Consider the following 15,470-nt stretch of genomic DNA (forward strand, 5'->3'; position numbering starts at 1 on the left):
GTGAAAAGGTGCTACGCCCTGCCTTTCATTTCTCCCCACCCTGCATCAGGACCTCCTCTGTGAGACAACGGTTTTCTATTGATGCAAGACGTCAGTCTCCTGATGGTCAAAGTGCCATTGATGGGGGTCACTGATTTGGAGAGAATGGGGTGCTATTCATGCTACTCCATCTTGCTTTAGATGCACAGGGGCCTATAGTGAGCCTCCTAACATTTGAGTACCTTTCTGAGGAAATGCCTATTCAAAATGTTCACTACGGCTCAGATGCTCCCAGTTCTGGACTCAGGACACTGGATGGTGTTCCTCTACTTGCATGAGGTGCATTTACATATACACACCCTGCAGTCCCACAGGCGATATCTGCAGTTCACTGTGGGGTCCAAGCATTTCCAATGTGGAGGTTAGGAGTACATGTATTCCAAATTCCGAATACTGGCTGCTCAAGGAGGGATTGCCGCAGTAAGTAGTATACCATCTCTGGATAACGTTTGGGGTTTGAGAGTAGATGAGAGGCCTCTGGTGATGTGGAGCCATCTCTACATCAGTCTTCTGAAGCTTCAGGTGATTATATGTGGCCCTGAAAACCTTTGTGTTCCATTGATGGGAGGCTGCTGCAGGTTTTCTTGAACCGTATGAGCACCACGTGGTACCCAAAAATCAGGCCACAGTGGGGTCCTGAATCCTGTGCAAGGAGACTGTAAGTATCTGGAGATTGTAGACTAGCAGAAGATCTTTCTGGTTGTTAACCCCCTACTGAGGTCCCTTATCGCCAGAGCAGACATACTCAGAAGAGATCGACTGGCAAACCATGAGTGGTTGGGCATGCCCTGACAGGATGTGTTTGCCACTGACGAGAATGAGTATTGTCAAAGCTGCTGCGTATTGGAGTTTCCCTTAAGAGAGGCATTAGGTGACACATTCTGTCTGCATTGGTATCTATTCAGAAGATAAGGAATCTGCACTTAGATGTATCCATCGAAAGAAGTTAATTTCATTTGGTAATGCAAGTAGATGCTCTATCTAACTGCTAATTCTTCACAACCATCGCTCCTCCCTGTTCTGTAGCATGACCTGTGTATATTATAAGGTCCCAAGTCAGAATTCAGCACACTGTCACCTACAGTTTGTTCAAAGTGCTAATCGTCTAAGGATATGGAAGGAGAAAAATGAAGAAACTGACATTGGTGGTGCTTATTTGTGACTTCACTCTGCCACTTCTGGGGTGGGACAAAGCAATCATGGGTTGTATGGTGGCCGAAGATCTTTCAGGATTCAGAACGTGAGGAATCTGCAGTTAGATTGAGTAACCACCAGAAACAGCATTGGCAAAGGCAAGTAATTTGTCCATCATGCCTACACCAAGTGGTAAAGGGGCAGTGCTCAAATTTTTAAGTTGCACATGAGTAGGCCACACAATCCAGTTTTTTGCTTTGCATTCTGGGAATTGTAGTCCTGAAATATCTACTAATAAAGGGACAGAATACAATAAAACAAGTACAACCCTGAATAGATGATGAATTCATGCCTGGGACGCTTGAGATCTCTGATGTTCCAGCAAGCTGAATTTTGTTGCAAGTGTGAAGAGCGCATAAGGCACATCTCCCACCTCCTACAGCAACACGTTGCCCATAGGTGTCCTGCTCACTGGGGACTCAGAGTCCTGGAAGGAGGTGGTGGTCTGAGGCTTTCCTGGGCTCTGTTTTGGATTGGTAGTGCACCTGAAGCTGGTACTGAAATTAACTGTTATATAACTATATTAATTATTATAAATTTTTTAATTAGTAGCATAACTGTATCACTCGAAAGATGTGTTCTTTTATGTTGTTTCTGTCTCTTTTTTTCTTTCACTGCTAAATCTTTTTTAAGTGATTGTTAATCTTGTTTTTGTCATTGGGTTGGAAGAGGAGGTACCCTCCAGGACCCAATGCCCCTCTTGGAACTGTCTGATGTGTCATCTACATTTTGACCTGCCCAGGCAGCATTGCCACAGAGTCGTTCTGCTGTGCTCTGTGGCAATGCTGCCCGCTCGCTTCAAGGTCCTCTTCACAGCAGGGACGCAGTGGGTAGGGGTGCATTGGTGTCCTTCACAGAACACAAAGGGCAAAGTGCCTTCGACTGTATGCAACTGTCTGTCAGCGTCACACTTCTCCATGATTAATCAGCTGTTGAAAGAAGCCAATTGGGATGGACACTTGCCGCCCTGTGCAGCCCGTAAAGGGCTGCCTCAGATGGCTCCAATCACAGTCCCTGCGAGGAGAAAGATGCAAGCAGAGATCCAATCAGGCACGCTCAGGGGCGTGGCCTTCAGTACACATTCCTTAAGCACCCTCTCTATTGGTTGCATGTGGCAGCACATGATGGGAACAAGAGTACAATTTATGTATCTGCTATCAGTTGTTCAGAAACACACTGTGAGTTCAATAGCTAGTTTGCAGGAGCATTTTGGGCCCCGTGTTGTCCTGTTTCATGACCAGGCGAATGGAACAAGGGCGCAGTGGAAGGTTGCTTGAACCACATGGCAGATGCTGAGATTAACCTACCTTCTTTCTATGTTTTCCAGGGTTCAAGCTGAATAACAAAATCATGCAGGTGCTGGTGGCTCGTTACTCTGACACCGACTTGGGGGTGGACTTTGATAACTTTGTCTGCTGCTTGGTGAAGCTGGAGGCCATGTTCAGTAAGTGCTTATTGAACATGATATACCTAGGGCATCAAAGGACGCTCTTTGTTCTGCGAACTCCCTGCTTCTATATGATTCTCTATTGTAATTCTTCATGGTTGAGGGTCCCTCTTGCTTTCTGTGGCCATATGACTCGCAAACATCTTAGCGGGTTGTGTCACCGTGCACAACATTGCTTACGCTATTGAACTGCTCTTACAACAAAACTAATTGTTCCCCTGTTTGCTTTAGGGTTTTTCAGATCGATGGCCGAAGATGACAGTGGGACTGCCACAATGGGCCTGGCCGAGGTGAGTTGCTCCCACTTTTGTTTCCAGTTTGAACATGAGCATTTGAAGCCAGTGATAAGTGGCATTAGATGCCTAACCGCAGTAGGCAGAAATGGTTGTGCATGACCACGCCTTTCTGCTCTGACTGTTCTTTGTGTAATGTCCATTGTAGGTTGAGGAAGGTGCCATATTTTCATGATATCAACATCAGATGAATTTACATAATTGAGTGAATATACAAGATGAGTCCTCTGCTCGTTTACAATAGAAGATGTGGCTACGAAAGGAGCCTTTTTATTTAAACAAACTGCTTAAAATATATATACAGAAGGGAGTGTCCACACAAAAAGGAATCGGGTTCTGTTTAAGCATAACATAAGACTGGAATAGGATCCTGTAAATCATGGGTGTCAAGTGTCTGTCCAGGAGCTAGATCCTTGCCAGATATTCACAACAGCGAATGTGTATGAACAGCAATTCCATTTTTACTTTGTATACATTTCTAATAAGGATTTCCTGAAAATGTGACGTCTATCAGGAACTTCTGGACTTACGAGGAACAAGGAACTGACTCAAACGTAAAGGATACCAGGCTCCTTTTTCTATGCATTGACAAAGTGTGATGTCAAGGCATCACTTACAGGCCGGGCCACTGTAATTGAGCAGCTGTAGAAGACTGCATTATGCAGTAGGGTTGGCTAAATTATGTGGTATAATGTGACACATTCTGCAGCAGAATTTTGCAGCATGAATCCTTTACTGGATTCACATGCTGTGCTTTATTCCACTATCTAGTGGTTGGGTCTGGAATCTAATCTTACGAGTCCTCTTTTCCTCTTCGAGGAATGCTTGGCGGAAGGATCAAACCCAAAGAAAAGGGAATTTAAGCCACTCAATGCAGAAGAGTGGGCGTGCAAAATCAAGAGACTGAAGAGAAGGCTCAAGGCTAAAATAACAGCAATCCTAAAGAAAAAGAAGATTTTAGGGTTTTCATGAAGGAATATAGAATTTCCTCAAAACCACCAGGTGAAAAGAGTGGGAAGGAAGATGAGCACAGAGAGCTCGATTCACTATTACCCCACTACCCCCAAACCTCAAGAAGAGGAGCGGGAGATGTTCTTCTTGGAGGAGGACACGAAGGACCTGGGGATATTCCAGAGTGCAGAAAACAGTGGCGAACATTGGCAGAACCTTGAAACTGACTCACCAGAGGTGGCCATCAACCCATATCCCTTAAGGCTGTCGCCGCCAGATGACATCATTATGTACAAAGCCTTGATGAAGAGAGCAGCAGACAAGTACAGTGTACAGTTACAAGGGAGTACCAGGTGTTTTTCCTCCTAGAAACACTCCTACCACCCCAGAGCAAAAGCAAATACCTCCCTATGCTGCCAAGCATTCTTGGTCAAGGGAGGGGAAGCCTTTAGAGAGTCAGCGTCTTGCAAGGAGGCAACCCTGAGGAAAGAAAGGAATTACAAGTACTCCTCAAAAGACCCTGTCTACATTAAGGGAAATGCAGTGGTGTACTCTATCACTGTGGGCATGGCACAAAAAGAGTACAAATGTCCCAGCAGCTACAAAATGGAGGATCGCAAAGTCGAATGTGCTCAACCTCTATGCCCACAGCCACGGGGAGGAGTCAGAGAGCTCCTGAAACATCTCATAGAACAGTACTTAAAGACGGGACTTGCACCAGTAGAGAAAGGCAAAGCAATAGCCAACATGTGCTTGAAGTCACCGTTGGACACAACAGACTCAGCCAGTAGACAACTGGTAACAGGATCGTCTATGAGGAGACACGTCTGGCTGCCTGTGTCCAGATTTAGAATTGAGGTTTAGGCGAATATCATAAATGCACCCTTCACAGGGAAGAGCCTGTTTGTACACACTGTGGACAACGCACTAGAACAGATAAAAAAGGATAATGACACCGCAAAGGCTATGAGAGCACAGCAGTTCCTTGGTCAACAAAGAGGGGGAACAATACCACTGTAGTGGGCCACAGGCTGGGGAAGCCTTCAAATGCAAATACAACAGATATGGACAGAATGCAGAGCAAATCAAACATTCACCCCCAGTCACAGATCTGGGTTTAATCCATCAGTTTTTTTGCTTGCCATGCCATTCCAGTTTGGACCAAGTTATATGCAAATCAGTCTTGACCCATGGGAACAGTCCAGCCCGAACTGCCAGGCCAGGTCCTCCCTGAACCAAAAACAAGCATCCTGGTACCGGTTTCAGGGTATCACCCTTCATCAACCAGGCTAGCTTGAATCTGGTGGCCTAGCAAGCACAGGACCCACATCTGGGCATACCCTTCCCACTTGGGGCAACAAATGCAAAAACATATGATGGCCTTCAAGGCACAACAATACAGCTGTCCTTCCACCAGCCAGCTCCACACCAAGAAGTACAACAACAGTGGCAGTTCTCAACACGACAACGCCAGCCCTTTTGGGGCAGAGCCCATGGAAGGGGGTAGCATTCCAGAGGAGCCAGCTGCTCCACAAGTGACTCTGCTTACCAGCCACCCCACCACGACAGACAAGGGGATTCTCCTGGACCTTTGCTTCCTAAATAAGTTCATAAAAACACAAAAGTTCAAAATGACCAGACTGCAAGAGGTCATCCTGTGGCTGCGGTAAAATGACTCTATGACAACCATACACCTAAAAGATACTTACCCACACATTCCCATGAACCACAACCACAAATATATTTAAGGTACATAGTTGACAAGAGACACTACCAATCTAGAGTACTCCCATTCGAGATCAAGTCAGCACCCAGGGTATTCACAAAATGCCTTGCTGCAGTGTGAGTCAACCTAAGTCGGAAAGGAATAAGTCTACCCATACCTAGAGAACTGACTAATCAAAACAAGTCTTTATGCGCAGCACAAAGGGGACTCCAGGATAGTCATGGACACGTTCCACAGACTAGGTTTGACAATCAACCTTTAAAAATCCGCCACAAAACCGTACAGGAATTTTTTTTTCCTGGGAGTGAGAATCAGCACGGTGGTGGCGAGAGCTTTCCCTACCCTCAAGACAGTTGTGGCAGTCACAGACGACGCTCACCGCTACCGCTGACGTTGAGAACTGTGGGGAAGATGATGGGCGTGATGGCCTCATGCATTCTTCTGAGCCCACATTCAAGGCTACACATGAGTCCATTGCTTAAGTGGCTGCAGAACCAATGATCACAGGAGATGGGGAGTTTGAAAGACCTACTGTAACATAAAGCGTAAAGTAAGAGATGACCCGGTGGAACGCAGACGACATACCAGAGGGTGGGCCCTTCGTGCACCCAACTCCGACAGTGACCATCACCATGGACGCGTCGCACATGGAACGCACATGAGAGAACTAAGAGTCAGTGGGCTACGGAGAGCAGAAGAAGCAATCCAGCACAACAGTGCCTTAAAACTAAAGATAGTATTACTGGCTGTGAAGGCTCTTCACACACAAGTGAAGGGGAATACAGTACAAATCCAGATGAACAACACAACCACAATGTTCTATCTGAAAAAACTAGGAGAGACAAGATCACATGTTCTGTCAAAACTAGACTACGAGATCTGGAGATGGGCTATCCAGAGAAGAATAACAGTGCACATGCTGGGCGTAAAAAAAAGGGGAAGCAGACAGACTTTAAGCAAACAAGCATCCATGTCACACGAATGGGAACTAAACAACATAGTGCTCTAAGAGGTCTTCTGGCAGTGGGGCACGCTAGAGATTGTCCTGTATGCTACCATAGAAAATGCAAAATGCCGAGACTTCACATCCAGACACCCACACTGCCTCTACTAGGGGAATGCCTGGCAGATAGACTGGTCAGGGAAATTTGCTTATACTTTTCTATTGATTTCACTCATACCTTTCGTGATAAACAGTCTCAAATAATGCTGATACTAATTGGCCCCCAGGGGGCAAGTCGAACGTTGTTCTCGGACCTGGTGGGGATGGCACTGGGGAATGTAAAAAGACTGTCAGGAAAGCACAACCTCTTATCCATGCATGGAGGCAAGGTCTATTACCCAGAAGTAAACAGTCTAGCGGCCTGGCTCCTGAGGACATAGAATTTGGACACCCTAACTTTCCAAAATGTTTAATAGAAGTCCTAAAGGAAGCAAGTGAGCAGAGCACAAGGAAATGCTACAACGCAAAATGGCAGAGAAATGTCCTGTGGTGCGGAGGCAAGTGACGACTCGAATTGAAGACACTGTGGTAATCAGGTACATCACTCACTTACTAGAAAACTGCATGATGTACGTCTCATTAAAGGTGCACTTAGCATCAATAGTAGCCTACAAACGAGGCTGAAGAAGAAAGAGCTTCTCCACAATGCCAGTAATTGGAAAGTTCATGGTAGGAGCAAAAGGAATGGCTCCACCCAGATTGGCACCGATGCCAGTGTGGGACCTCAACACAACTTATGAAGACACCGTTTCAACTGATAAATAAGACAGGACTGTAGTTCCTGACCTTACAGACTGCCTTCCTAATCACAATTACCTTCTTGCACAGGGTGAGCGAGCTGCAGGCACTAACCCCTGAAGAACCTTACCTGTAAATGCACATGGATAAGATAACAATCAGGACCAACCCACATTTCCTCTCAAAGATCATATCACAATTCCATGTGAGCCAAGCTATCCTATTGCCAGGATTCTTCCAACAAAAACAACACAAGCCAAGAGAGGTGTGTAAGACTGTGATGTACTACCTAAAAAGGACAAAAGAGGTCAGAAAGCGAAGCCAGCTTTTCGTATCATTTGCTTGTCCGAACAGGGGCTCACCAGTAGCGAAGGACACCATCACAAGCTGGATAGTAAAACCAATCCAGTAATGCTACCAGAATGCAAGCGTATGCTTGGAGGCAAGACCCAGAGTACACTCCACAAGGAAGAAAGGAGCCACAATAGCCTTTCTAGTAAATGTGCCCATAAACAACATATGTATGGCGGCAACATGGTCATCAGTCCACACCTTCACAAAATACTATTGCCTGGATATCCAAATAAACAAGGAGGCACAAGTGGGACAGAGTACTGAAGCATCTGTTCGCAAACTCAGTCTCATTTAACAACACCTCTAAGAGTGGCCTGCGAAACCGCTAAAAATTCAATGCACATCATGTGAATCCAGAAAAGGATTTGTGCTGCAGCTCAAAATGGTTTCTTGCAAGCAAGAGTAGTTTTGCAGTTTAAAGAATTTTCTGGATTCACATGCAACCCTCCACCTCCCTAGGAAATGAGGTGAGATAAGGAGGGAAAGATACTGCAATACCTAAAACAGCAAAGAAGCCAACGAGGGCAAGAGTTGTCGTCAAAAGGGAAAAAAGGAGTATGAAATTGGTGCCCACGCACAGGGGCTTCAGGGGTCCACATCTGACATCATATCAGGACAGACTTATCACCACAGACAATTGGGTACTATCAATATCCGCAATGGCTATTGCCTAGAATTGATCTCCACCCCTCTAAACATTCCACCGTATTACCACAAATTGTCCCCAGAACACAATGTTCTGTTACAATGACTGTGCACAACACCTAGAGTGGGGGGTAAAAGAAAAAGAGGACTAACAAGATAATTCAGGAGCCAACCACTATATAGTGGAATAATGGACAGCATGTAAATCCAGAAAATTCTTCAAACATCAAAACTATTTCTGTTGGTAAGTAACCATTTGGTATTTAGCTATTTTGCCATTTTAACACAAATTAATAATGCATGGGGAAAAGTTTCATCCCATTAATACCAGATGGCAGCAATCACCAACTGGACGATGAGCAGCTAACCTTTTCAAAGAATCTGGCACTGTGGCACCACCTGTGGTGCTTTTGTTTTTTTTTAGTAACTTTTGATGCATTAGAGCTAGGATTAAACCACAGCACATGCATCATGCTTTAGATCATTTGGCAGATGCTTCAGATCTTTATGCGGAAAAGGAGGCAGCGGCATCATTGTATAATTCCAGTAGCTCTGCCAATATGACACAAAGATGAGGCACTGGAGCATGCCCACTGACAATATTAAACTGAATCACCTTCTTTGACGAGGTATGAAATATACAATAGATATAATCCCTCAGGAGAGTGGGGGTAGGATTATGCTATTTGCCACTTTTCTGGACAAAGGTGGATTTAGAGATCACATCTTTGAAGACCATTAGCAATCAGGCAATGCTGCTAGGGGAAGATATAGTAGTTGCTTTGTTATATTTTGTTCTCTCCAGTGACGGTGACTGTGTACAGTGTTGGTAGTGTGTTTTCTCCTATACTGATCAAATGCCCAAGGGTCACTGGCTCAAAAAGTTCAGTCATTGTGTTTACCAAACAAGTGTAACAGCTGAAAATAGCCAACTTGTTTTTCTCAAGATTCCTCGCTTAATCAGGACCATTATGTGTATATTAGTCAATCATTACAATGCAAACAAAGAAAGTATTTTAAACATTATTCAAAATCACATGACACTTCAGTTTAGCAGTCATAGGACTAGGTGAAAATAAAACATTTGTAAACAAATACCGTTTACCTTCAGAGCTATAATGAAGCATCCTGCTGACTCCATACAGTTAGCAAAGACATCTGACACTGTTCATCAATTACACTACGACACATGATGTTTAACAAAAAGACTCAAATTAAATAGATGCCATGTTGTTAGGGAGACCAAGGAAAATCTTAGCAGATATCTCATCTAATCACAAGACACTTAGAGCAGATAACCAGGGCTGACTTTCTAAATTAATTTCCAAAGTTCATTATTCAGCTGGTTAATATTCTTACATTTTCCCACATTACAGAATTTCTTGTTTCCTTATATCAAAACAAAGCAATCCTCAGTTCAGACATTGTTACTCAACACATACCCCAACCAGTACTAACAAAATTGTCATTATATATCTTCTTAAGGAAGTACTCATATTCTATTTATTTCTCTTAAAAATCCCGCAAGAGCATCACTAAACACGTTGTTTGAAAAAGTTATTAATAAGTAACTTTGGGGAATAACACTTGAATCAATAACTCTTTTATAGCCCTGTATTCTGGCCCCTTGCCTCTTGGATTGACTACTATTAACCAGCATAGTGGCCAGCAGAAACACATGTTTTGTCAAGATTGTTCTCGCCCAATGACTTCCTTTTATACGTTACGTGTCTAAAATGGTCGTTGCCACATGTTTTTTGGCATCCGAAAGGCTCTATGGCTCTCACTATGGACTATGGTTTCATGACATACCTATATTAGCATACATTTCCTTAGCGACTTAAAAGAAATTGCAGCCAAATGCAGTCTATATTTATTTATCATTCTATGATTGATTCTAAAGAAATAATTTAATCCCATGTCGTCCAGAGAAGCTTGTATTGTTCACTTTAGTATTCCATATGTACTACAGTGCCTAAACTAAAATAAAGTGCTAATTCACTGGACCTACATCCTAAGTAGTCATTAGAAAAGATTAATATTGTAACATCTATCCCAGTGGTCATTATTTTATTAAATTGAAACAAGTTCAACACTGTGGCAGCATTTTGGAGTACTTTATACCAAATAGAGTAAATTGGTGGTTTCTTAAGAGGGAGCACATGCCAGTTTTCAGTTAGAATGTGCCTGGGTGCTGTTTACGTTAAACAAATGCTGATCAAATGTTTGTGTTTTGCCTTCTCAGTGGCTGACGCTGACAATGTGTGGTTGAAATGCAAGAAGTGTCCATCTGCCCCGCCCCGCCATGGGGCTGGCCCATGCATCCTGCAAGTGCCTCCCTCGTCCTCCTGAAAACAAGAAGAGAAAAAATCTTTGCACCATCATAACCACTATTTCTCTCCTCATTCTGCCCGAATCTTGCCTTCCTGTATAGAATGTTCCATACCTCTGTAGCACCTTCACGCTTTCAAATGTGTCCGGCCCCTGCAAGAGGGGGGCGAAGCCAAGCTCCTGACCCCAGGGCATGGGGCCACCTCACGATGTGAATTCTAATATGGGCTCTGTACTGTATTCTATAATTAGGAGGGTGGGAGGGATGAAGTGCATAGACTTTTTATTTGGGGTAGGGTAAGGTTGGTATAGTAAGCTGCTGAATACTGTTGTATTAGGGGCAGTTTTTTATGTCTTGCCATTGGCTCTCTATAAATAAGGTCATCAACAGACATCAGTAATAAATCATTGCCTGTTTTGTTCACATGTTGGTCTTGCCTGAAATGACTGTACTCAATTAGCAAAACTCTGCTCTTAAGGTGCGAACACAAAGTAAAACATTGCTTTTGCTGTGACAAGCTCCAACTGGTGTCTGGAAGACCACATAGCGCATGAGCACTGGCATCTTTTCTCAGTGTGGCTTCATGTTGTCAAGAAGACAGACGTAGGATCCTGAGGTTACATGGTATTTATCGAGCCAAAACTTACAACCTCCAATGTCCCCTCACCAAGCTCGACTGACAAACATTCCAACTGTCAGGGACACCTGGAGCATTCTAAATGGGGAGGTATGTGGGGAGAACAGAAGCGGAAGATATCATGTTATGAAATGGGTTATATATATATGTTCGATGGCATGTGTAGCTGCAGATTCACATGCTGTGCACATCCCGCCATCTGGTGTTGGGCTCGGAGTGTTACAAGTTGTTTTTCTTCGAAGAAGTCTTTTCGAGTCACGAGACCGAGGGACTCCTGCATCGAACCGGTAGTACAGTCGGAATCTTAATTTCGCCTTTTGGGGCGTGTGCGCCCGACTCTGGCCTGTTCAGGCCTACCGCGTGGAAGCCAGATGGATCGGACTCCATTTCGATTTTGCCCTCGGTGCCACGCAAAGTTCCCATATACAGACCAACATCTGGTTTGTAATTTGTGCCTTTCTCCGGACCATCGAGCAGAAGATTGCGAAGCCTGTTGATCATTTCCATCGAAGAAGACCTTAAGATATCGCAGGGCCCGAAGACTAGAAATGGCATTGAAAAGCATTGAACATCTCAACGTCATGGAGGAAGAGCAGGTGCAGACAGCAGTCTCCATCCAAGACACAGACTCAGAGTAAGACTCGGAAGATGATAGACCCATCACTGCTGGCCAGCACGTGAGTACATCTGCCCCTATGCCCATATATAAAAAACAGCAATTAAAGGCCTTGGGAACACCACTGCCGGAAGGCCATGTTCCGGCCCGAAAAAAGACTCCGTCCACTTCGGAGTCGAACAAGTCGGTTAAAACTTCCACCTCAGACTCCACTAAGCGTCCTCACTCTTCGGAGTCGAAAATTCGACGTCCTGCTTTGGAGCCGAAACAGCGGACTTCTTTTTCGGGACTGAAAAAGATTCAAACAGCGGAACCGAAAAACTCCTCATACACAGAGGAACAAGGACTTTCGAGTAAACTTAAGCAAATCTCGAAGCCCATGCAAGAACATCACAAACCTTCTAAAGAAGAGACTGAGATTGAGCCAATTTTGGAGGTTATGGATGAAAGACAATCAAGAATCCATATACATAAGGAGACTGGCAGAATTCTAACAGCACCTCCTTTAAAGACTAAAAGAAAGCTGGCCTTTCAACCACCAGCAAAGGTTCAGAAACTGAAGGAGAAACCACCACCTCTCCCTGTCTCTCCTCCTCACTCTCCACAGCTTTCTTTTTCACCTCCTCAAAATAGTCCACCATCATTGCCTTCTCCAACACACTTGCTATACTCGCATGGAGATACAGTGGACCCTTGGGATCTGTATGATCCTGATCCCATTCCAGACTGATCCTGATCTATACCCATCCAAGCCTTCTCCACCAGAAGACACTACTGCCTACACTCAAGTAGTTTCTAGAGCAGCTGCTTACCGTGGGGTGCTTATGCACTCTGAATCCCTGGAAGATTTTTTTTTTTATTCAACACTCTGTCTTCCACTCCTTCTAGATACCAGTGTCTCCCACTGTTGCCTGCAATAGTCAAACATGCAGACAAAATTTGTAATGAGCCTGTCAAAGCTAGAGTGATTACCCCTAGAATTGACAAAAAATACAAGCCTGCCCCTACAGATCCAGACTACATCACACACCAGGTCCCTCCCGATTCAGTAGTAGTCAGTGCGGCTAGAAAAAGAGCTAACAGCCAGTCATCAGGAGACGGTCCTCCTCCTGATAAAGAAAGTAGAAAGTTTGATGCTGCTGGCAAGAGAGTAGCCACACAGGCGGCCAACCAATGGCGAATTCGCAAGCACTTCTTGCCAGGTATGATAGAGCCCATTGGGATGAGATGCAAGAACTCATACAGCATCTCACAAAAGAGCATCAAAAAAGGGCACAACAGGTTGTAGAAGAGGGACAGGCTATAAGTAATAATCAAATAAGGTCTGCCCTCGATGCCGCTGATACAGCCGCAAGGACTGTTAATACTGCCATTACAATTAGAAGGCATGCATGGCTCCGCTCCTCTGGTTTCAAGCCAGAAATTCAACAGGCAGTACTTAACATGCCTTTTGATAAAAAGCATTTATTTGGGCCTGAAGTGGACACGACTATAGTAAAACTGAGAAAAGACTCAGATACTGAAAAGGCAATGGGGGACTATATACCACACCATATAGAGGCTCCTTTTGCAGGCCACAGTTTAGAGGAGGATTTAAGCCACAATCCTCTGAAGCTTCCACCTCCCAGGCAAAGCAGGGACAACAAACACAATATCAAAGAGGGGGATTTAGAGGGTCCTACAGGGGACAATATTTTAGAAACAGGGGCAAGTTCCAAGCCTCAAAGCAAGCCCACTACACCATCCAAGCATGCCTTCCTTCCCACCCCTCCACCCCACACATCTCCTGTGGGGGAAGACTACAGCAATTCCACTCTCTTTGGCAAAATATCACCACAGACAATTGGGTACTATCAATTATCCGCAATGGCTATTGCCTAGAATTGATCTCCACCCCTCAAAACATTCCACTGTATTACCACAAATTGTCCCCAGAACACAATGTTCTGTTACAATAAGAGGTACAATCTCTGCTATTAAAACAAGCAATAGAATTAGTCCCACATTCTCAACAAGGAACAGGAGGATGCTCACTATACTTCCTCATTCCAAACAAAGACGGCACCCTCAGGCCCATCGTGGACCTCAGACCTCTCAATCTATACATCCTGTCAGAACATTTTCACATGGTAACTCTGCAGGATGTCATTCCACTACTTCAAAAACAAGATTACATGACTGCTTTAGACCTTGAAGATGTGTTTTTCCATGTTCAATGGCATGTGTAGCTGCAGATATACATGCTATGCTTATTCTGCCATCTAGTGTTGGGCTCGGAGTGTTACAAGTTGTTTTTCTTCGAAGAAGTATTTTCGAGTCACGGGATCCAGTGACTCCAGCTTTTCGGCTCCATTGCGCATGGGCATCGACTCCATGTTAGATTGTTTTCTTTCCGCCATTGGGTTCGGACGTGTTTCTTTTCGCTCCGATAGTTCGGGTCAGAAAAGTTCTATAACTCGTTAATTCTCGTCTGTATTGTTTCGATCGTGTAACATCTCTCATCGACACTTCGGTACCGTCGGATCAAACATCTTTACTCGCGCCCAACTCGGGCCTGGTCGGGCCGACCACGTGGAAGCCTCCTGGACCGGACTCCATTCCGCTTTTGTCCTCGGTGCCACGCCAAATTCCCATATACAGACCAACATCTCGTCTGTAATCTCAGTCTCTCCCCAGACCATCGAGAGAAAAATTGTGAGGCCTGCAGATCCTTCCGTTCGAAGAAAACTCTCAGAGACAGAAGAGCACGAAGACTGGAGATGGCGTCAAAGAGCACAGAATGTCTCGACGTCGAGGAAGAGGAGATCGAGCATACAGCAGTCTCCGTCCGAGGGTCTGAGCAGGAGTCTGAGGAGGACAGGCCGGTCACGGCAGGACAGCAAGTGAGTATGCCTGCCCCTGTCCCATCCAAGCCCAAACATAAGGCCTTGGGAACGCCACTGCCAGAAGGCCATGGCTCGACCCGCAAAAAGACCCTCGGTGACCAAGCAACAACTTCGGCACCGAAAAAGGCCACGCCACCGAAACCTTCGGGCTCGAGCCAAAGCACTGGCTCCGAAGCAAGCAAACATCGACCCCCTCGAGTCGAAACCGTAAAAATCGCTTTCGGAGCCGAGGCCAACATCCACTCCCAGCATTTCGATCCCAAAAAAACCATCTTCGGAGCCGAAAAGGCCAGTTTATACAGAGGAGCATGGACTTTCGAAAGTAATTAAAGAAAGCCATACATTTTCGGAGGAACACACACAAATGGAGGACATTGATGAAAGGCAGGCCAGAATTCACATTCACAGGGACACTGGCAAGATCATAACTGCACCTCCTCTGAAGCCTAAGAGGAAGCTGGCCTTTCACAAACAATTGGACACTGCTCAGCCACCAGCTAAAGTGCCAAGGCCTAAACAAAAAACTCCACCTCCACAATTTTCACCTCCTCAGTCTCCTCCTCATTCTCTTCACCTGTTTGTACACGTGTGGGAGTAGTAGGTGGAGAGA

At 45.0% G+C, this 15,470-nt stretch overlaps 1 protein-coding gene across 1 annotated transcript in view; it reads left to right on the forward strand.

Annotated features, from left to right (window-relative positions):
* Nucleotides 1-11,145, forward strand: part of LOC138296826 (calpain-1 catalytic subunit-like) — a 457,633-nt gene extending 446,488 nt beyond the window's left edge. Inside the window, exons 20-22 of the mRNA XM_069236287.1 lie at nt 2,561-2,677; nt 2,912-2,970; nt 10,636-11,145. Of these exons, the coding sequence (XP_069092388.1) occupies nt 2,561-2,677; nt 2,912-2,970; nt 10,636-10,662 (203 nt within the window). The 3' untranslated portion in view covers nt 10,663-11,145. The remainder of the gene's footprint in view (nt 1-2,560; nt 2,678-2,911; nt 2,971-10,635) is intronic.
* Nucleotides 11,146-15,470: the final 4,325 nt, after the last annotated feature.

The sequence above is a fragment of the Pleurodeles waltl genome, chromosome 5 (assembly GCF_031143425.1).
Source record: "Pleurodeles waltl isolate 20211129_DDA chromosome 5, aPleWal1.hap1.20221129, whole genome shotgun sequence".
NCBI lineage: Eukaryota > Metazoa > Chordata > Amphibia > Caudata > Salamandridae > Pleurodeles > Pleurodeles waltl.